Genomic DNA, 23,658 nt, shown 5'->3' with positions numbered 1-23,658 from the left:
CAGCGTCAGAGATTACGACCGGTTTGAAGGCAACTTGCAGCGCATGCGCACTGCCCGTATCCTGCTTTGTCACATGTCAAAACAAACGTTTAAGTGTTCTAGCTGAAGTGTGGTCCTCTGTGCCTCTGTGTTTGCAGGGTATTGACTCAATAAAACACTAACCTACAGTCAGATTTATGCCACAGTTGTTTAAGTCTAGTTCAGTTAAAACACGTTCATTTGAACTAACCTTCTCTGTTGCCCTTAACGGTATCGTTGGTAACATCGCGGATGTTTACAGCAGTGTCACTCGCCCTCAGGATAAATGGCGTCCTGTGTAACAGAGTTGATCACATCCTGCTCCAACATCATGTTGTCTGTGACAGCACTGCACTCTTCTTACAGGCTCTTTAAGGTAGGTATCATCTAGTGTAGTGCCAATAAAAAAACTTTAAACTTTAATGTATGTGTTCTGAACACTGAGATCTTTATCACTTTTAGTTAGAAATGAGGTAATCAATAAATCCAAGTATAAAAACTTCCAACTTTGTAATATGTCACTGTTTCTCTCTGCAGGATCACAGGGCTCCCTCAGTCGGCCTCTTCCTGCTCGGACTCTCTGCAGCGCTTTGCATCTTCTCCCCCTCCAGCTCTTACTTCAACTCTATCCAGAGAGAAGCAGAGTGGGCTGGCGAGGTTCTGGCTCCAGCGCTGGTCTCCTTCGACTTCCTGTGGCTCAGTGAAGACAGAAACACTGCACATATCCTCCTGTGTGGCTCCTGTCTGCTGCTGGGACTGTGTGACTGGATCTCAGCAGATGCTCTCACATTATTGACGCGCTGCCTTGGCCTCTCTTCCCTGTCCTGCTGCCTGACCGTGTGTCTGTTTGCCAGTAATGCTTTAGGGGCCTTTGGCGGTGTGGCCCTCAGCCTCCCGCTGCTTATGGCTCCGAGCATCGAGACAAACACTTTTGTGACGCACATTTCTCCGGCTGCAAATGAGGGTTTCACCAAGTGGCTTTTAAAGGGATCCATGTCTCTTGGCTGTTGGGCCTCCACACAGGCCCTCAGCAAGTTTCTGTTGGATGTGACTGACCAATGTCATATAGGCATTTAGTACAAGAGCAAAATTGGACCTATGCAATGTATGTGCCTAACTTAAAAGCATTTCAGGACGTTTTAAAGGAAGATTTGAGTTAACTTTCTTGCCGTTATAACAGATGCTGTGTGGAATTTGCCTTGTTGAAGCAACACCTATAGTGCAACAGAACATATAGGACAACCTTTGACACAGGATACTAATAATAAAATCATCAAGAACATGCAAAATAAATACAAATACACAAAGTACCATTTAAAAGTACAATATGTGAGAATTGGCCACCTGTTGAATTCATACTCCATACAAAAAGGGGGCAGCATATTACTTGCTAGTAACTGCTAACTATATTCTTTACAGTACATCCATGACTGTAGCTAGCTGTTAGCTCAGTTAGCTCAGTTAGCTGTGCAGCTAGTCAGAGTACTGGGGAACAGGAGGTTTGGACCGCCAGCAGAAAGATGTTTTCAGGCCCAGGGCTAGCTAGTTAACATGCTAACCTCAGTAGATATCTCTGCAACACAATACACAAAGTTAAAACTATTTCTTCACATTGTGTTGATAATTCTAATTAATTGTAATTTAAATGTAATGAACTAAAATTCTTACATATTGCACCTTTAACTTGTATGTTAATGTTTCCAGTAGTTCTGAAGTGATTAGTTGATTAATCATTTTAGTCAATCAACAGAAAATAAAAAGGCATCAATTCTGATAATGGATTAATTGAGCAGTTATTGATTATTGTGCAAAAATGCCAACAGCTGGTGTCAGCTTCTCAGATTTTTGCAATTTTTATGTCATGAATACAAGAACAATTTGAAGACAGCACGTTGGGCTCTGGGTAATGGTGAGCATTCTTAACTATTTTCTCAAACCTTAGAGATTAAATAAATAATTGGTTGATCTAAAAAGTAACTGAAGGATTATTAAGAAATAAAAATAATTTGTTGCAGCTCCAGTTTCCAAGTTGGGGGCTATATGCACTTAAATACAACATGTGTTTATATACATACAGATGTTCAAGGGCAGAATACAAGAAATGACTGCCAAGCAAAACATCCAGGACTAAAATACATGGAAAAAAGGAAATGGCAATAACTTTGTTTTAAAAGTGAAAGACCAATTCAATTCATCTGCATGGTGATAGAAAGTCAAACCGGAGGTGGAGTTTCCAAGTATTTCAGAAATAATTCAGAACTCTGATACAGAAATTTCTGTGTATTACCACTTCCTGTCCTGCATCAGGTGTTTTCACTGGAATTTAGAGTAGCTGCTGTACCAAGAACGTGGCTGAACTTCATATGAACTTAAGCACTCGATTAAACAAAACACAGACACCACTGAGGAACCTCATTTGCATGAGAGTACGTGGCCATAATTTACAACTGATAGCTCTTGGTGGCATTCTGCATCACTATTATATATTGGAAGTGCCTGGTTGACATTTGATAAGTCAATTTACCTATGATGTAGCCAGCATGTGTGCATTTTAATTTATTCTGTGATCATCTCTCAGGCCGTTGACATCCTCCTCACATCTCTCTGCTTACAGTTTTAGTGTTGTATTTTCCAAAAACAGCCAGCTGCCTCAGAGTCTGGGTGCTGTTTGTTCTGCAGCCTCAGCAGTATCACTGTTTAAATATCTGCAGTGGTCTCAGCTCTTGGCCCTGCTCTTACCTCATCTTGCCCATTTGATACTTATCAGTGCACTTTTTTTATTACTTCCTTGGTTTTTAGCAGTTCTAATGGTGACATAAAATGACCTCATCTGTTTCACTCACTGTTGCTTACAGGAGGTTTGTCCACGGTGGTGTCCTTGTGGGATATTGATATTCTTTAAAGAGATTTGTAGTGGACACTGCAGATTCTCTCTCAGGATTTCAGGAGTTGTGAGCAGCTGCATCAGCAGTTTTGCTGCAGTATACGTGCAAGCATATGTCAGGCAATGCCTTTGTCAGACCTCCGGGCACACACAGGTGACCAGGACTCATTTCAAGGTATTTAATAGTTTTGTGCAAATGTCAAATGAAAACTGTTTTTTTGTAACGATTCATCATTCAAGTCATGTCTTTCTCTGACAATGTGGAAACATTTAAAAAATGTCATATTTTTCCTTTTATTTGTTACTATATTAAATTGCTTTTGGTTAACAAAAGGTGTTAATAATCACTAAAGGACGTCAACATAACTAAAATAAATTATGTAATGTTTCTAAGATTTCTTGATTCATGTTCACCTGTGTAATGGTTATACCACTTATAACTGTTGTGTCACAAACATCTCAATATTTGCAAGTGCACTATGCTGCAGTTCTTGATCTTTATGATCACCTGGAACCTGGCACATCTCATCCACCTCTGCCTCTGGCCACTCTCATCAGCATCTTTCTTCCCCCTCAACTCAGTCTCCATCCTGTCTCTTTCTCTCCACCACTGCAGCGGCTCAGGAAACTGCACTGAGCATGCTCGCCGCAGCTGCAGCCTGTAGATGGAGCAAAGTGTCGAGGAGGAGGAGGAGGAGGAGGAGGAGGAAGGGGTGGAGAGTGGACAGCGGCGAGGGAGTCACACAGGAGCTGCACACAGCACAGGGAAGCTGTTGCAGCTGTGAGAACAAGGGCTGCATGGGAAGGTTTGTCATTGACAGCACAGATGGAGTGTGAAGGGGGGATACAGAAGACTGGAATGTCGGCTTTTGATCACCAAAGAGAAGAAGATATGTGATAAGGTAAAGAAGATGAAGCTTAATGCATGATGGGATGAGGGGATGTTTAAGAGAGGAAAAAAATGTTGAAGCTCTGGACAAGTCGAGACCAGCATCATACATTTAATTGTGTTATAATTCAAGTAGGGTAAGAAATATAATTGTTTTTGCTTTTCTGCATAATGATAAATATGTATGTGATTAGTGAGTTCATCTCTCATTTACAGGGACTGCGACGGTGTGGAGATGTACGCCTTCTACTCCCTTTTAGTCTACATCTTCTACACTGTCTTTAAGAAGGAGGAGGAGGATGACTTGGAGGGGGCGTGTGGAGCTTCCTCAGACGTATGTCTAGCCACATCATATCCAACCTCGGGGGGTTCTCTGAATTTTATTTGTTTCTGCGAGGAACATGCATGCGTCACCTACAGTACACCTACCTGCGCAAAAATACTAAAGTCTGTAATCCTAAAATAAGTAGAAATTGGTGGTGTCATATTTCTGCCTTTTGTGTGTGTCCTGATGTAAAATATGTGTAAATATTATGTGTGTGTTTTACTGTCTGACCCTCATTTTCTTTGCTGTGCTCAGGAGCCAGGACCTGTTTCCATGGAAACAGGGAGAAGGAGGAGAGATGGCCACACCTCCAAAATGGGAAAAAAGGCTTGTGCTCGGCTTAGTGAGTCAAGTGAGTCCTCAGATAGCTTTTCACAACATTTACAGTCCAGCAGAAAGGCTGTTGCATGATACAGACGAATGAAACAACACTTGTGATGTGGATGGTTTCTACTAGTGCATACATTCCTTTACTCTTTATTGCTTATGTGATTTGTTGTCATCCAGGCAGCAGCAGTGACAGTGATGAAATGTCTCTGAGTGATGAGGATGAGAAGGATAGCCCTGACATCCCAGCATGCACTCCTCTGGCTGCGTTTTTGTCCTTCAAGCAAGAGTCTGAAAAGAGGAGGGCCTCACAAGTTCAGCTGGAAACGACAGGAAAGGTAATAAAAAAAACTGAAAAGTGAATTAGAAGTTCCCCAAATAGGAGCTCCACTAAACCGTGTGTGTGTGTTTCTGTGCTGCCCAGTTGTCAGAGTCTCCCCTGGTGGCGGTGATGTCCCACTTGCTGACTTTTCTGGAGCAGTACTCCCACTTCCAGCAGCTGCAGCAGCAGGCCGACCAGTATCGGGTCCAGCTCAAGAGGCACCGCGTCCAGCACCGCCGCCAGATGAAGGCTCTGCGGGCGTCCTACCGCCAGCGCCTCAGGGACAAGAACAGCATCATCAGCAGCCTGGAGGAGGCCATCAGCCAGCAGCAGACGCCCAGTCCACTGAGCGAGGGTGAGGGAGAACAAGAGGGCCGCAGAGGGGGGAGGAGAGAGGAATGAAAGGGTGGGGGAGGGTGAAATTAAGGTGCAAGAGGAGGTGGTAGGTGTGAGGATGATGAAAACAGAGAGAAGTGGAGGTCATGTGGCTTTTTCAATAACCACACAGAGGTAGGCGGTGTGAAATGGTGACTAAAGGTGGATTTAAATCGATACCCCGGATTGGATGAGCTCATCTGATGGATGGAGCAAGATGAATTAGGAGGACTATAAATACAGAGCACTGTCATACAGGCTTGTCATAATAGGTGTATATCCACTGGGTAATGTAATATGGATGAGAAGGTTTTGTGCTCCATTTACACTTGTGGAAATCCAACAATTTCCCATTACTGTATACAAATGTGAGCAGGATTCGAGAAGGAAAGCTTATTCAAAAGGAAGGATTTTTTCCACTAATTTCATAGAAGTCATCAATTCTTAAAACAGTGTCTCGCGTAGTTCACTTCAGTGTTTTTCCACTGACAGACTGGATGCCCTTTTATAGACGAATACAGTCATCAGAAAGGAGCAGAATGATTAGATTTACTCGGGTGATGGTATAAGTCAAGTCGGCCAGACTGACACTGTACAGCTGCAGTTGACCTCAGAGCTTTAGATGTCGGTGTCTGCTGTCTTTCAGATTTGACCAGATGCTTGTTTGACCTCATAGCAGACGGTTGGATGCGCCAGCTGCACTGTCTTACATCACTTCTCTGTGCATATGTACAGCTTGTTAACAAGTGCGCGACTCCATGAAGCTGTAGACGGATCAGATTCCTGTCCTCAGGCTGACTGACGCGTTCTCAGAGAAATCTGTCAATATGTATGATAACCAGACTGATTTTTATATGAATCTCAGTGTGTAGGTGTGTTTAAGGAGAGGACCTCATGCACACTGACTCTCATTAGTCACAAGACCGAGATACATGATTACACGGCAAGTGTGTTTAGTTCTCGGATAGTGACTCTCTGACTCTCTGTCGTGAATAAAACATGGCTGAGAGTGCTGTTTTATTCCCTGCAAATGCACTTACAAGGTTTGGCACATGCAAGGTGCCACGTGCACTTGTGTTGGACTAAAAATAGGCAAGAGTCCGTGTCCCTGTGTTACAAGGCTGTTTCATTTGTTTGTTTACTGTAGTGCAACGTGCAGGACTAAGTGGAGGAGTGGTGCTGCGCCTTTTGGATGTCCACCACTTCCTGTTTTGTGTTTTTGTAGTCCGTATTTGATTTGAATATATGGCTGGCTCTCCCTCCAGCAGTCATTCATCAAGAAGAATTTTACATTTAAAAAAAAACTGCACCATATTTTTTTCAGTTGTGGGATGATCTCAGGCTGCTGTTTTTAAACTGTGATCTCAGCGCCTCTGTAGACCAGACCAGCTCACAGGCTTTTCACGTTTCTTCAGAGCACGTTTCCATCAACACCCCTGATGCACAGCTGTAGCCTCCATGTTTTTCTTTCTTCCTGGCACCACCATCCTTGCCTGCACCATTGTGACACTGCAAACCTGACATGGCGTGTTGATAAAATTAGCATAAGGCCCTGCAATGAAAATCAGAGGTGGCAGAGCGTGATGAATCATTGAGGAGGAGGAAGAAAGCGATTAAAATGCTGTCGGGCATGCTGCTCAGGTTCCTGATGAACGATAGAGGAGTTTTTTAAGCAGGTTGTTGCATCGGATATAAAAATGTGAATCTTGGTTCTGCACGTGAGAAGCTGCAGTAATCCTTTAAAGGTCTGTGCAGTCGCCCTCGAGAGTTGAGATAGGAAACACGGCAACGATAACCTCCCTGCAATGCACGCTGACTACACGGTGTTTAAAAGAGCTTTACGTGCAAACTTAATGTTCATTAATATTACACACACCACTTGTAAGCATTCAAGCGTAAAGTAGAAATTTGTCATAGCTGAAAAGATTACATATAGAAACAGGTCAGAGGAAGTCCAAAGGATAGTGGCTGGTGTGATTTCTGTGTGGGGCCAAAGATGACAGCATATGATGAAGTTTTTTTTATTAATGTCTCCCAGGTGAATCCAGCAGTGACGCAGGGACACAAGCTGGGGTTCACATGCTGGTGGAGTCTCTGTACGGTCTGCAGGGGGAGAGGAGTAAACTGAGAGGAGAGCTCCGTCTGCTGCACTCACAGCTGGAGCAGAAGGAAAAAGACAGACACTCGCGCATACAGGCCTTTCAACAGCAGGTATGATACTGGATTTTAAAGGTCATATATCACACTCATTTTCAGGTTCCTAATTTTATTTTGTGTTACTGCTAGAATAGGTTTACATGCTTTAGTGGTCAAAAAACACATCAGTTTTCTCATACTGTTTGAAACACTCTTTAAACTCTTTAAACCCAGTCTCCTCTGATTGGTCAGCTCACACACACCTGAGCCAGCACCACTAACAACAACAGAGCGGCTGTGCTAAATCAGCTCATAGCAAACTAGCTGCTAATGTTTGACATGGTGACATAGTGTGATGTCACAAAATCACAGATTTAAAGGTTGGACTACTGACGAGGCGTTTCAGGAGCATTGTTTTCTGTGGGAGAGAGGAGCTTCTGTAGGTGTGGACCTTTTTAACTTTCAAGATCTTTCACACAAGATCCTATATTAAACACTGAAGGAAAGGAAAAGGCAAAAAAATGTATGACCTGACTAACCTGAATTACATAAACAATTAATGGAAAATTCAGATTCCTTTGTTAAAATGTGAATTATTTATTGCAAAATCCCCCCCAATATGACTCATAACTTTTAGAATTTATATAATGCCTTTATTATGTTATGTCCGTAAGTATTTGGTAGGAAAAGGTGTCACTCTTTCTATATAATGTGTCATGAATTATAGACATGTAATTACTGTACATGTATACCTTCATAAATGTAGGATGGCTCTTGGGTCCTGTGTCATCGTGCATACTGTATATGTGAATGTTTTAAATTATATATGTGACTCTGTGTAATCTACCCTATGCTGCCATTTTGACCAGAGCTCTCTCTCTCATGCAACAGAGATAGTGTATCTCAAGAGACTTCCTGCCTAAAAAAAAATGCAGAATTATATAACTTCACATTGTGCTACAAATAAAGGAATTAAATAAGGAGTTGAATATATGTCTGTATTATGAAATCAAATGTGTTTGTAACTTTAACCGTTCTAATGTCCTCCACAGATTGATGAGCTCAAGAGCTGCATTGAGGAGCGTGAGGAGGAGCTGTCAAGACTGAGAACAGCCACCGTAAGCGCTGCGAACTATTGATTGAATCATTTGTCAAGTCTTGGTCACTTTGCACATCATCAGCAAAGCTGTCACAGTGTATTCCCACACCCACTGACTAAAATGCCATGGTGTGAAAATACCAAACGACGCTCAGCAAGTCTTTTATAACACTTTAATTATAAATCCATGATGAATAAATAGTCACCTGAGATGATGTTATATAAGGAAATCACATGGCAAAGAATTCTGTTTTTGATGCATCTTTGTTATTGTCATGCTGAACCTCATGTTTCATTTCCTCAGGGGGCCACGGACTCAGAGAAGCGCGTTCTGTGTCTGTCAGCAGAGAACGAGAGTCTGAAACAGAACCTGAGCCTCACCCAAGGCCTCCTGCAGCAGCTGACAACCATCCCCTCCCAGTCCAGCACCATGCTAATCAAGGTGAGATGCACCAGCACAGCGCAGACCTCACTGATGTGCTACCAAAGAAGCCATTAGTAACCTCAAACACTAATGCTCATAATTTACTTTGTTTTATATGCTTTTCCAGGAGAATGAGAGCCTCCGCAGCAGAGTGCAGCAGCTGGAGATGTCTCTGCAGCAGCGTGCTGAGCAGCTGTCACACCTGGAGCGACGGAGCGAACAAAGCGAGTGGAGGAGAGGAGAGGAGCTGAGGAAACGGGAGGAGCGAGTGAGGGAGCTGCAGCTGGAGTTGGACAGAGAGAGAGGCAAGGAGCCGGTGGTGAAGGTGCGTCTTATCTGAGAGGAACAAAATGACAAAAGCATAAACATTGCCTCCTGTTTTATGTAATTAGAGTAAATGACACCAATCGCATGTGCGTTCTCTCTCAGTATGTCACCCAGACTGTGGAGGTGGAGTCACCTGCCACATTAAAGCACCTGACTAAAGCCAGACAGAGGAATGAGCTGCTGTCTGAAAAGCTGGCCAATCAGAACGAGCGGTGCAAACAGCTGGAGGAGCAAATCAGGAAGTCCGATGAATACAGCTGTAACCTGCAGCACAAGGTACCAGAGGCCGCAGATTCAGGCTGAACTAGTTTGGCATGAATTATTTTCTGTCTTATCTGCTTTGAAGTAAACATACAGTTATACACACACCCACACAATGATGTTTTTAGAAGTAAATAATTGCGCTCCAGCAGTTTCTATCAGGCTGGACATAAACTGTAAGGTGAACCACCATGTGGGCTTTTAACAATAATGCTCCATAATGACGCCAAATATAAATCAGCACACAAATTACTTCTGCTCGCCACTATAGAGGCAAAGAAAGTGTCAACAAATCCCAGATGGTCCTCCTGATGCCATCAACTCTTAGATCAGAAGAGACAGTCGACAAGGTCCAGAGGGGTAAATAAACCACGCTGTGTTAAGAGAACAGACGATCAAAGGGGAGAAAATCACGGCAGAAGGAGGAAGTTTCCACTTTCGCTGCCGGAAATTCACAACCTGGATCGATTTCATTGACAGACGAACTCATTACTGAGCTGAACCTGCACAGCTTGGACCAGTCGAGCTGACAGGTTGACAAACTGCTGTGCTGAACCCTTTGCAGATTGCAGCATATGAGAGAGAGATCAGTAAACTGAGAGAGGAGCTGCTGAGGGAGATTGGCCACTTGGAGGAGAGGAAGGAGGAAGCTGTGAAGGCTGCCGCCAACTGCTCCGCCGAGCACTTTCAGAGCCTGCAGGACCAATTCTTCGGTGAGTTACACCACCTTATTAAACCCGCACACAAGAAATTTAAAGATATACTTCAACATTTTGGGAAATAAGCTTATTCATTTTCTTGCTGAGAGTTAGATGAAAAGGTATAAAAGTCTCATTTATGTACCCCCAGCAGGTGGTTAGCAGGTGGTTAGCCCCATAAGATTGTCAGGCTAACTTAAGTCACAGAGCCTGTCCAAGTGATCATCTGACATCTTTTGTCCTTCTTTCCAATCATTATGCTAAGCTTAGCTAACAAGCTGTATCTTATATTTAATGGACAAAATGAGAATGGTATTCTCCTCATATAACTCTCAATAACAGCATATTTCCCAAAAATTCAAGCTACTCCTTCTAAGTAGATTTACTTAGACAGAACTCCATTTGAACACGAGTCTACATTTTAATCTTTATCAGGCTTGCAGAAGCGTCTGACAGCACTCCCTCCAACTTTACGCTCCATGAAGACAGACTACACCAGTCTGAGGAGCCAGGTCCGAAACTTCTCCGACTTTTACGGGGCAGCTATCAATGATGCAAAAAAACAGGTAAGCACAGTGACATCATGTAGAATTTGTCCTCTGTATGTAGCAGAACAAACCAATCTGACCAATCTGACATGCCTAATGAGGTATTTTTGCTGTCTTTTGGCAGATTTCAGCAGCCATCAGTGAGATGTCTGAAGCCAACAAAGATCTCATGGAGAAATACAGAAAGGAGGTCGCACTGCGCAGGAAATACCACGAGCAGCTGGTGGAGCTTAAAGGTATGCAGAAAAATAAAAAAGTCACTGCAGCTAATGAAATCTGTGCCACTAACTGGGCGTCCTGTTTTTAGGCAACATCCGCGTGCTGTGCCGCGTGAAGCCCGTGCTGAAGGAGGACCAGCACGAGGAGGGCCAGTCTGTGGTGGTGACGACGGACTCCAACAACGAGTCCTCGCTCAATGTGCTGAACAAAGGAAAGGGTCGCATCTTTGAACTGGACAAGGTCTTCCACCCTCAGGCCACACAGGAGGAGGTATGAAAATGAACAGCATGTGCAGGAAATACAGTCAAACAAGAACTCTTAACCCTTTTTTTAATTTCATCAGGTGTTTCAGGAGATTGAGCCTCTGGTGACGTCGTGCATCGATGGCTACCATGTCTGCATATTTGCGTATGGACAGACTGGCTCTGGAAAAACGCACACCATGGAGGTATACTCTCTAGTTCACAGCGTTTTTGTAGCCATAGAGTGATGATACATAATACAGGTTGCAGGCTAAGTGTCGTTAAATTTTTCAGGGCAGTGTGGAGAACCCAGGCATCAACCAGCGAGCCCTGAAACAACTCTTCAGTGTGATCGAGGAGAGGAAGGACATGTGGTCGTACACTGTCACTGTCAGCTCTGTGGAGATCTACAACGAGGTGCTAAGGTACAACATGCTGCACTTTTCCTCATATTGCGTATTTCACAGCGACTAGACGTTGCTTGTTTCATTGTTAGTGCTGTATGTTGCTTCTCAGAGACCTGCTGAGTAAGGACGGAGAGAAACTGGACATAAAGATCAACCCGGATGGAACGGGACAGCTGCACGTACCAGGCCTCAGGGTCATCGAAGTTAGGAACTTTCAGCACATCAAGAAGGTGAGACTGTTCATTTTAAGAATAAAAGGAAAACAAAAAAGCTTTACAAAGACAAAGCAAAACAGAAAGAAAAACACGAGTTTCAAATGTTACATACACAATTAAAAGGTTAATTTCACCCAAAAATTAAAATGTAATCATTGTCTATTCACTTCCATTCTGATGAATGATGGAAGTCCACAAATCATTTCTGGAGCTTCAAAACAAAACATTGTTGCAGTAACAAAACATCTGAAGGGGACAAAAAAATGATCAGAATCACACCCGACAAGCTGCATGGTGCCATTTTATGTTTGTTTTTTTTCAGATTGTTTTGTGAAGTTTTAAAACTTTGACAGTCCCCATTGACAACAGTTGTTCAGGAAATACTGCGACGCAGTTTTACTGCTCCAGAAATGTGTTGTGGAAACTTCCCTCGACTTTCCATCAGCATGAGGCTGAGTAGATGGTTACAGATTTCATTTTTGGGTGAACTGCTCCTTTCAGATCATACCTCAGTTTGATGGTTGCTTGCCACCTTATTTTAAAACAGCAACACCTTAAACCTCTCTTCTGTAGCATGAAAATTGGATAAGTATTGTTATGTGTGGGTTTCCTCATACCTTCACACAGTAGGTAATGCATGGAATTATGAGGGAACAACACAGTATATATATTGATTCTCATACTTTAGTATTACATATATAATATTGCAATATTGGTTCTAGACATATCATCACACTGATGGTTCTTGGCCTTGTCCAGATTTTAGCCACAGCCCGAAGGAACAGGATCACCTTCGGCACCCAGATGAACCAGCACAGCTCCCGCTCCCATGCTCTGCTTTGCATCACCGTTCAGGGCACTGACCTCGCCACCGGGTCCAAAACCACCGGTCAGTCACACCTGCATTTCTCTTTCTTCATGGACACTGCCAAAAAAATGCTGCTTCCTAATACCTACATTTGATTTGGTATTCCTCATTGAATCTGTCTCTGTTTTATTAAAGCTGAGTGCAGTCTAGTCATGAGGCTGAATCAAAAACATTTCCCGAGGGATACCACTGTGAATATCTGTAGTCTTAAAGCAGAAGGAAGGTGGAGACAGAGCTTCTGATTAGGATTCAGTCAGAGACTGTCTTCATCGCTTCAACATTAACTCTGGATTAACATTTCTGTCCTCAGGCAAGTTGAACCTGGTGGACCTGGCTGGCTCAGAGAGGGTATGGAAGTCTGGCGCAGAGGGAGAGAGGCTGAAAGAGGCCCAGAATATCAACCGCTCCCTGCTGGCACTGGGGGACGTGATTCAGGCACTGAGAGCTCGGCAGACTCACATCCCTTTCAGGAACTCGCGCCTTACGTACCTATTACAAGACTCCCTGGGAAAAGGCAGCAAGACTGTCATGGTGGTGCAGGTGAGATTACTGGTTCAGATGTATAGATTTTTAAGTCTTTGTTGATGGTTTCTTATGAGCCTTGTTTTGTTTTCTACTTAAGGTGTCTGCTCTGGAGAGTAACGTGGGAGAGACACTGTGCTCACTGAAGTTTGCCCAGAGGGTGTGCAAGGTGGAACTTGGTCCTGCAGCCAGGAAGATCGAGTCTGGCGGCGGACAGTGCGACTGACAGCCTTGAACCAGCCACCTCCTGTTCCCAGTGATCACCAGGAAGCCATGAATGCACCAGTCAGATTATCACCCGCCCTACCAACCAGTCATACAGTTATCAACCAGATCAACAGCAATCCTGCTCAAGGGCTAAAATCTGTGGAGGCACCTGAATACTGATCTTTCATTGAGGTTAGGTCGAGGATATTTCGGCCTCCTCCGTGCCATTTTCTGCTTCTGACATGAGACAACCATTTATCATTAGATAATCTGCATGCAGGAGTATTTATTCTTCCACTCTTGAGTGCCAAAACAACCCCTGACTGAGCCACAGTCTAAGATTGATGCTTCCTTAGGCAACAATATCTCAGTTTCCCTTTTAATAAATACCAAAATCCAGGATTTATCTTATCAGCCTCTTGAGGCGTTTCTTGCAGTATCTTGTTCAAACAGATTTAATAAGCTTCCAGAACCACAGTATCAACACTTCAGTTTTTGCAGTATTAATCATCTCGCTATAAATGTAGTCTGTGAGCTTCATCTCCAATGTGGTATATTTTTGAAGGTTGTAGTGTGTAGGAGAGTCTGTTTTGTAGCTAAAGAATGGGCTGTAAGCATTTCAATGACACTTAAGTCACATGTTAGCGTAGTTTGCGTGAACTTCAGAAGAGCACTTTCCGTTTCTCTTTGGAGCCTTGATCATTTGCCTTTGAGGGAAAGAAGAAAGCTGTTGAAGGGAGCAGTCGGCCTTGTGTTAAGAGTAGTAACTGTGCAATATCCTCTTTATCGAGGAGACAGTTTGGGCCTATGGGGACAGAAGATGCACTTTATTGTGAAAGGAGTGTTTCAGTTAAGAACAGGTATTTAGGTGCTTGCAATAGATATCACTTGTGAATGTCATACCAAAAGCCGCGTATTGTTATCCGTTCATCATTGTTCCTCTATTTATCACCCGTTGAATCAACACTAACTTTTGATTCAAGCGTAGCAAAGATGTTCATGTTGCAGTAACTACAGTAGGGGTCACTTCATGATGATTAGAGTGAATTTTCAGATGATTTTCTGAATAAATATGATGTATTTAAAATGTGTCTCGTCTCTTATTGGATGCTGAGAGAACAAAACAGAGTAAGTAACATAATTAGGCCACATCACCACAACGTCAATCATTCAAACCCAGCAGGATTCTCTACTGTACTCCGTCCAGAAGGTTCTTGTTCCGATTGTTAGGGGTGAGAATCACAGAGTAACTCACGATACCATACTATCAAGATACAGCAATTCTGCGACTCTTGATGCATTGCTAGACAATCTACGATACGTCATAACCTCTGCGTAACCAAAGAAGAAAAAACCTCCCTAAAATTGCAAGAGGCAAAAAGCAAGAATTGTGAATCATTTCACTGTTCTGTGCTGTGTGCAAGAGACTTCACACACAGTGCAACTAGTTTACGATGCAGACTGATATAAGCAAGATAAGAGCGCCTGCATGTTTTGATTAAAATATTTTAAGATATTTGTCACCAGTGTATCAATAAATAATGAGATCTATTCCCATATCGATATTTTGTTCCACCCCCGTCGTTCTGGCAGGACTACTTTAGGAATATTTTTATAAAGATTCTTATAATTTTTGCATCACTGTGATGAAGTTTTTTTCCACAAAATGTATTATGTCACAACATGTACTTGACAGCATGATGTAAGGTTCAAATACCGTGATAAAGGATTTAGTTTTAAGTAAAAGAAGGTAAAATACATAAAAATTATCAGGCATTTGAAAAATTTACATTATTTTACTTGAAAATATAAAAAATTACAACAAAATATTTGATGGTTACGTTGACAATACACCTCAATACACCACATAACGTCAATGTACTACTACATATTTATGTAATAATGCAATGACACAACGCAGGACTCAGAATGGAAGTGTGAAGACCTGACAGAACATTACTTTACTCCCTGCGGAGATGAAAGTCTCTCTGAGCACAACACTGATGTGACAGTACAGTCGCAGTAAACCGTGGACATCCCTCTTGGAAGTCTCCTTTTTTAAATCTGTCACATCTTGGGTTCAGTCCGAGTCTCCCTCCTCCACTCCTACTGCTCCCACCGCTCCGGCCAATTCATCCTCGCTGCCTTTGAGACGATCCCCTGAACAAACACAAACACACACGGTCAGTCTGAGTCATTCATTCACTAAATTTTTCAACCAGTAGTTACATTCATCAAAGAAGGGACTTTTTGTTTTGGTTACATGCCGATACAAACTCATTAACTGAGTAATTGTGAGTACATGTTAACAAAAAACATGTCTACCTGCACTCTTAATGTTAGCAGATATGGGGAATAGTAATCACGGTGACACATAAAACAAGGGACAACCTTTCAGTTTAAACCCGTTTAGCGTTCTCCATGAACACTCATGTCTATTTTTAGAATGTGGATCACACATCAGTGGAAGAATCACACCACTGATGTTATCAAAAGGCTTCGGGTCTCAGTGGAGTCGCGAAACCACAAAGCAATTAGCCTAATAATTCACGCCTAGCTGAGACGGGCCTGTCTCTGTGGTGTCAGGAAAACACTGATAAAATGTGAAAACATGAAGTGGGAAATACTAACGGATGAGCTCAGCGATGGCTCTCTGTGTTCTCCTCTCCAGCTTCTCCAGTTTCTTTGCTACGTCACGCTTGAGATCCCTAGAATGAGAATCAGAAAGTCAGAAGGAAAATTATTTTTGATTATACAAAGATTTTTATGCACCGCACAGGTCGGAGGAAGGTCTTACCAGTCTGGTTTTCTTGGGGCAAGGTTGGCTAAATCCTGAGGAAAGAAAACAGTTAAATTTGGCAACTACAACTTTATTTCTTCAATAAATTAAATCCCGTTTAGACAGAAAGGATTACTCACCACTTCTTCAATTATAGGCTCTGGATTAGCGGCCTCTAACTGGTCTTTTACTTTATCCTCCACTGCAAGCAACAAATATAATCAGTCAAAAGTGATACATGATAATAGGAGAAGAATGTGCTCTGATTCCCTGGAGGCAAAGTAATATCTTCTTTTAAATGATTAAATCTTAAAACGTGAACATGAAATGTCTATCATTTCTAGCACCATCTCATCACCAACAGAAAGGCACTGTAATTTTAAAATTATCCAAGTTTATTTTTTTCAAAGCTTATCAATGATTGACAAGTTATCACCTGATGCAGGTTTGGCTTTGGGCACCTGCCTCTGCTTCAGATCTTCATCCTCTGGAGTGTAATTCCTCAGCTTCAACTCTCTGAGGACAGAAATACAGATAATCTGAGTTTAACTTTAGTGTGAGGACTGATGAGGAATACATAATCAGTCAACAACGCTCCCTCACTCTTTCCCCACTCTCTTGGCAGTCCAGGAGGTGGCAGTGTAGGCAAATATATTCCACCAGAGATTAAAAAGACCATCTGCACACCCTACACAGCTGCACATCTAATGTCTAGAGGAGCCTGGGTATAATGTCCCTCTTTATTCCTATGAACACGTCTGATTAACATGTTCCACCTGCTCCTGGGGAGCAGCAAACAGCTGAGGAATGCACTCCTTGATGTTAAATTACGCAGTCTTTCATCACATCTCCACACAGACTAAATTCTTGGCAAGCTGTAGCTGACATATCTGCAGATTATACACAAAGTCCAGGGGCAGCGGTAAACTATTGTCTGACCAGGCAGGGACCAAGAGAGTTATCAGCTGTTGTGAGCTTAACATGGATTTGTGAGGAGGCTTGAGAGGGCCCACCCTTGATACATTCATCACACCCCTGCTGCCAACAGACAGACCGATGCCTTGTATGGGTATGGGCAGGAATGCTGGTCATGTTCTGCCTTTGGCTGACTGAAGGCCACTCCTAGTTCACACATCTCTCTTTCTCTAGGCTTCCTGACTCTCCTGAAGAGGAATATGCTGTAAAGCTGCAATGATTGGTCCATCAAAAAAAAATTAATTGCCAACTATTTTGAAATTCGATTCAACGTGCCAGTCATTATTTTAAGCAAAAATGTCAAACATTTGCTTCTTACATGTAATAATTTCCTGCTTTTCTTTGTCAACAATAAGAGCACTTTGGGCTCTGGGAAAGTTTGGTCTTTTATAGGCTAAAAGATTCTTTAATTAATCGTAAAAAAAAAAAAAAGGTAGATCAACCAAAAATTAATATAATCATTAATTTATCTTAAAAAATTTCAATAATTTTGACAACTTAAGCTTCACAGTCACAGGACAACAAAGTCCAGATGCCTTGACAGCAAATCACTCCAAGTTTCTAAGTGTAGTTTGGAGAAGTCAGAAGGCTCCAGTCCAAGGCTAACTAAAGGCCACCATTTATCCACCTTCAGTAGATCAAACTGTGATGACATAAAATAAACGTTTAAAAAAGGGTAGTGTAATGTGTCATTGAATCACCACACTGAAAAGGGTTCTTCCTCTAGGAAGCAATTATTAACCATTGCTTCATTTCTATTGGGCAGCATTATGCAATATATTGAGTGAAAGTGGAAATTTTGGTATAAGTGTGGCACTTGTGCAACGGCACTGGGAATCACAAAAATCAACAAGTGTCATCATTTGAGAGCCACAACATTCAAGAGAAAATGTGATGGCACTCTTGCAGTTATTTATCTTTGTACAACATTTCTATCTGGATCTAAATGGGAGTTGTTGTCTTCAGTGTGAAACAACTACCACTGCTGAAAATGTATCTGATGTGACTCAGGTAGAATTGTTCACTGACAAGGTAATGTAATGAAGCTTTTTGCTAGCCTGTGTTGTAAGCCTAATCCTTCACATAGTCAGGTTTGGATCAGGAGGTCTCAAACATCAATAAGTATCTTTGTCTAGGGACCATTAATATCAAAACTGAATTTCACGCCTCCTTGGCCGGTAAATGTTGACATATTTACATTACAGACCAAAGACTTGGGAAGAAACATATTGAAAAAAACATCCCTCTTAAATCCCACAAGTAGCAGGACATAAAAAAACAGAATAAACAAACTGTACATGTAAATTTGTTCTCCCTTTAAAGTTCAACACCACTCTTTTTTTTCCTGAACTGTCTCTTAGTTGGATGCGTCCAAACCTTTAGAGTGTGTTTACACATTTCCACTTCAAGCACACTGTGGCATCAAAGAGAGCCAGTGATAAATTCAGAGCACTGACCGGAGTGTGGCCCTCTCGAAATGTTTAGAGTGAACTGTGGCGGTGGAGGAGGGGGAGGAGGAGGAGCAGCTGAGTGTTCAAATGTTTACACACCGATATCAAGCTACCTGCTCCATTCACCAGAGCAAAAATAACCAGACAACGATCAGCCAGAGATTGTAAAAGCCAACATGTCATTAGTCAATATCTTAGAAGATTTTGAATCTATAGGAGTCTTGTTTGCCATTTCCAGTTATGTTAAATGTACTTACCTGTCTGTCTATCTAAAAACAACAGCACTAACAACACCTAATAAGACATAACAGGAAAAGCTGCATGGGGCAGTTGGTGCCTTTTGTAGAATAGGCTTGGAGGAATGTACAATAACACACAGGGACCCAAAAAACTTTCAGCCCGACATTTTAAACTTGAGGATCAACAATAACTAAAGGACAAACATGTTGATTGTTGTGTTCTTTCATGCCTTTGTTTGGCAATTCGATCTCCCATGAAATTTTAATACCAATCCCAAGATACATTACACTCACACCCTGCTACAGATGTGTGTCTTTGACTGAGCAAAACACAGATTAAAAAAAAACCAGAGCACATTCAACCCTGGTCTTTTCTCTAAAAACAAATGTCTAAACTAGGCCTTTAAACTCTGCAGCTATTTTCATTCTCATGAGAGAGATCTGTCCTGTCGGACTGGAGGAAACACAGCGACACTCCCTCAGAGCAGTCATTAAATATAAACAATGGAAAAAAAGGTCCTGTAGGACAGGAAAGATGGCTGCTCCTTCCTACCGACTAACACACAAAGTTGAGCAACCTGCAGGATATTTGAGCAGTTAATAGCACGAGGCTGTGATCCAGTTCAGTGTAAACACTGCGTCTCATGACCTACACTGAGACATGCATGGTGTTACAAGAAGATGGTGCTCAGATAAGGGCAGATAAATGCTCTGATGATGTACTTCCATATCAGTTTCAGTTCCGTTTGTGCTGCTTAAAAAGACTCAGCTAAAGGGGAGAGCAACAGTGAGCAACAATTGAAGAAATCATGATGTGCTTTAATTAAAAATAATAAGAAAAAAAAACAAATAACAGCTGTTTTGTTTGAGGTGTGATGAACCTACCTGTGCCTCTCTTCAGCAGTCTCCTCAAGTGAAGCTTTTTTGCTCTCTGGCTCCCCATCCTCCTCTTCTCGCCCCTGTTAAAATATCACCACAACATCATTAAAATAACATTAATTTAGCATGTATTATTCTCAAAGTAAAAGGATTACTCTTCAGTCAATGGATTGTCCAGAATTAGCATTGATTATCATTGTATTCTGCACTAAAGAATCAGTGAATTATTAAATAAAACCTGGCAATGACATAAGAGAAAGGCAAAAAGATGACCTCTTTTAGAAAAAATAATCTCTGCATTAGCCAGAGATCTGGAACAGTAAGAAGATACATAGTACACTCGGGCTAACGTGTGTTTTCTGCGTTGGCCCATTATTTGGGACTCAAATAACAAATCTACATTTCACTTCAATTATTACTGAAGGCATTGTCCTATTTAGGAGATGCAGAACTTTGAAAACTGGACCTAATAAATTAGTAAAATCGGATCACTAAGTTGCTCCAGGACTAGCTGCAACAACAACAGCCTCTACTGAACTACCCTAATTTAAACAATGAGGAAAACAAATTATGACATAGGCTTGCTGAAATTCAGACAAAAATAACATGAACCCCCAGTGAAAATTGGGAACAAAAGAACACTGAACTCCTCCCAACTTGCATTTTCCTGAAGAGGCTTCCTCTCCACCTGCGTGAACAATTCGGTGCACTGACTCATTCTTGAAGTGTAGTGCAAAAGGAAAACAACCCCCAGCTTCAGGAATGTCAACAATCGTTTATCAAACATTGTGAACCAAGCCAGTATGCCTCTGTCCAAAACCAGCTTAGTGAAACACATTGTGGTCTAAATGCCAAAACGGTGGCTTACACACCGAACAGGGTTTCCTGTTGAAAAAATTATTAATATCCAGAACTGAAAGACTGTCATACTGGAATAACAGTGTCATGTTTCCATATATAAACACAGACAGCCTCCCTACTGAAGTACAACTGAAACCCTGCTCCGACAACCTGCTCTCAATCCAGTATGTGGCTCAAGACCAAAGGTGTGCGTTGATCGGGAACTTTAATGGTAAAATTATCATGGGGCAATATTTGCTCAGCATACAATCCCATCTTGATAATTACTGATATGAAAGAGTTCTCAAACACTTCTTACGCATAACTTAAATTTTACGTTGCAGTGTGTGGTAGTGGCCACAGAGATCTGCTACTACTTTGTTGGGTTGCTTCCTTAAAACATGTTTTTACAGATTCTGATCTGCACGTTTCATGCAACAGAAGACTTAATTCAAATCCTCTTTTACAGCTATGAAAGTTTCAGTTTCTCTTCTGTCTTTTGACCTGTGGCATGCCACAGTGGGCAGTTTATAACTGTGTGGTGTAGGAGAGTCTTTCTCTACTGTGAGTTTCTTTGGTTTTAAATCTATCCTTTAACTGGAGCAGCAATTATCAATTTTTTGGATTACCGAGTAATCTGCCAATTATTTGCTATAATTAACCAATTGTTTAGTCGATCAAATGTCCCAGAGCCCAGAGTGACGTCTTCAAATTTCATTTATTGTCATAAATGAGAAAGAAAACAGCAAATTCTCGCATTTTAAAGGTTAAACCAGCAAATGTTTGACATTTTTGCCTGAAAACTGACAGACATGATTAATGGATTATCAAAATAGTTGGCAATTAATTTTATTTTGTTTGGCTTATCATTGCAGCTCCTCCTATAACTATGCTATGACTTTGCACAATTTAGAAATTAATCATATCATATTAATCATTTAGAAAACAAGATTTACTGCTACATCAATTCTTCTCCCGTCAAGAATTCAGCTATTTGCTAAAAAATAAATGGGTGCAAGACATGCTGACCACAATGATGAGCATCATTTCCTCTCTGAACACAAATACATAAAATCAGACTTGGTTCACTCACACTGTGGCACTGACCTCAAACATATCACCTATGAGTGAAAAATATCTTACCAATAACCTGGTTAGTTGAAATAGTCTTGATATCCTCAGGCTTCGCCAATTATTTTTCACACATTCCCCCCATCTGAAAAATATCGCTCTGTGTTCCATTATAATCCAAGACCTATCTGACTAGTCGTGGCCCTATTTATCTGCTCCATGTTAAACTTTAATGACCGATTGTCATTAAATACTTATCAGGCATAAAAAATGATTCCCATCACTGTGAGGCAGCAGACATCCTTCCACAAAGAGAGGGTCGGGGCTCTCATCCCTGCATCCACCATCTATCCTGTTCCTCTGCTTGTCAACATGATAGAGGCCCTATCTGTTAAATGCGGTGCTGAATATCTGCTAAATGTCTTAAATGCAAAGAAATACACCTTCTGCTTCAGCTCTGGTATTAAGAAACATGACCGGTGAATACAAAATGCCATCAGGAGCATTAGAAGTTGAGATTCCTGTTTCGACATGTGACTTCTGTTTGATTATAGTATTTTCAAGGGATCTTAAAGGCTAATTGATTGTGGTAATTTACTGTAACTGACCACTTCATGTGGTAATCAAGCTAATCATATTCGGCCAGAGGTGCTGTTTTCACTGTAGTGGCAGCAAAAAACAGCATTATACCACCAGCATGTTATAAACACTGTGCAACGTGGAACCAGTACATGCACAAAACAGAGAGCTGTTGTTGTAAACTAGCCATGAACTCTCACTAATTCTTACTGACAAGCTAAGATTCAGCTAAGACATTAACTTTGACACATGACTAGAGGATGCACTACTTTGTTACTGTCTGAGAGTCCAGGCTAGCTTCGGAAATTAGCTGCACAGGCAAAACAGACAAAGCTTAACTATAACCACAAACGCATTTAACAAATAAATACTTGATTTAACTGGATCTAAACTATACGTCAAAGCCTGCATGTTCTCACAGCACCACTGAAAAGACGAACCAAGTGTATGAATGATTTGCTGACTACCCCTGAGTATGCTAGCGTTAGCTACAAGCTAAGTTAGCTAACGTGACCTCACTAACAAAATGAAGCGTTTTATACCGGCTGTGTCGCATTTATCAGAAACCAGACATCACCAGACAAGATACTTACATGAAGCTGTTTGTCTCTTAGTGCTTTTAGCCTCTCTTTTCTCTTCAGGGCCTGCTCCTGTAGTGACCCAACATTTTTCTCCATGTTTATATCTGCACGCCGCTCACTTCTATCTGGCATCCATCGGCGGGCCTGGCTGAGGAGGTAAAAACGACCGTCGAGCACATCGATCGCGGTGGCCTGTTGCTCGCTCATATGATATTTTTGTGTTTTCTTGATACATTTCTTCTGAATTTTAAACTATATTGACTGAAGTAGAAATATTCTTAATTAAAAATCAAATTCCTATTTAATATAATAAGATTTCCAAAAATGCAAGCACAAGCAAAAAGTTTATGTTAAGGTTTATATGGATGTTTTGGCACATGGAGTGATACTTCCACTGATTTAACTATCAGAGGCTCACTGTGAAGACTAAGAACTGAAGAAACTTACTTTTCCACGATGAACACATCTTTACATTAAGGGGGATACATAGGACACAGTGGCACATTGTCCTGTCTGTTGATGGTCACACTGTCAGGTCATGGTTAGGAATGTAGGCCATTGCCATGGTAATACAGCTGCCTCCTCTCGAGCTGCAACGTTAGTGTGTGACAACACAAACCTGGTTGTGTTGAGGATGCAAGGTATTTAAAAGCATCGATAGGCTAAATCAATAAATTACCCATTTGTAATACATGTTAGAGGCAAATGAAGAGACACATTAACTCCTGGACTGATTACACACTATAAACAGTATCGACTACCATAGCAGATAGGGAACAGTTGTCTATACTGCAGACTATCCACTCAGTGCAACAGACACACTGCTTCTCTTGAAAAAAAGATGCGTTGGCTCTGCTTCAATAGCCACAAATTTGAGCAATTGAGACACAAAAAACAACTCTAAGGATATGATTAACTCGTAATATATGATGTTTTTTTTAGAAAAATCAC

The 23,658-nt window shown here is 41.6% G+C and overlaps 3 protein-coding genes across 3 annotated transcripts; 2 read left to right on the top strand and 1 right to left on the bottom strand.

Moving 5' to 3' along the window:
- The first annotated feature begins 84 nt into the window (after positions 1-84).
- LOC311260368 (kinesin-like protein KIFC3) lies at positions 85-14,400 on the top strand. The gene is made up of 22 exons (XM_084358102.1): positions 85-394; positions 556-3,077; positions 3,519-3,804; positions 4,008-4,125; positions 4,372-4,468; positions 4,624-4,781; positions 4,868-5,120; positions 7,179-7,351; positions 8,329-8,394; positions 8,680-8,817; positions 8,927-9,124; positions 9,229-9,402; positions 9,953-10,100; positions 10,521-10,651; positions 10,758-10,869; positions 10,941-11,122; positions 11,196-11,300; positions 11,389-11,519; positions 11,611-11,731; positions 12,476-12,605; positions 12,895-13,124; positions 13,207-14,400. The coding sequence occupies exons 4-22, from the start codon at positions 4,027-4,029 to the stop codon at positions 13,330-13,332; spliced, it is 2,772 nt and encodes a 923-aa protein (XP_084214228.1). The 5' UTR covers positions 85-394; positions 556-3,077; positions 3,519-3,804; positions 4,008-4,026; the 3' UTR covers positions 13,333-14,400.
- LOC311260127 (transmembrane protein 276-like) lies at positions 305-1,095 on the top strand (the record flags this gene model as incomplete). Its single annotated transcript, XM_084357642.1, has 2 exons — positions 305-394; positions 556-1,095. The coding sequence occupies 2 exons, from the start codon at positions 305-307 to the stop codon at positions 1,093-1,095; spliced, it is 630 nt and encodes a 209-aa protein (XP_084213768.1).
- A 616-nt stretch (positions 14,401-15,016) lies between the features above and the next one.
- ccdc12 (coiled-coil domain containing 12) lies at positions 15,017-22,855 on the bottom strand. Its single transcript, XM_084358103.1, has 7 exons — positions 22,720-22,855; positions 19,643-19,716; positions 16,529-16,608; positions 16,233-16,294; positions 16,111-16,145; positions 15,945-16,021; positions 15,017-15,473 (listed from the first exon to the last, which is right to left on the bottom strand). The coding sequence occupies exons 1-7, from the start codon at positions 22,837-22,839 to the stop codon at positions 15,394-15,396; spliced, it is 528 nt and encodes a 175-aa protein (XP_084214229.1). The 5' UTR covers positions 22,840-22,855; the 3' UTR covers positions 15,017-15,393.
- Positions 22,856-23,658: the final 803 nt, after the last annotated feature.

This window comes from Pagrus pagrus (genome assembly GCF_965226575.1).
Source record: "Pagrus pagrus genome assembly, chromosome: 7".
Lineage (NCBI taxonomy): Eukaryota > Metazoa > Chordata > Actinopteri > Spariformes > Sparidae > Pagrus > Pagrus pagrus.
This window is presented reverse-complemented; position numbering and strand designations above follow the sequence as displayed.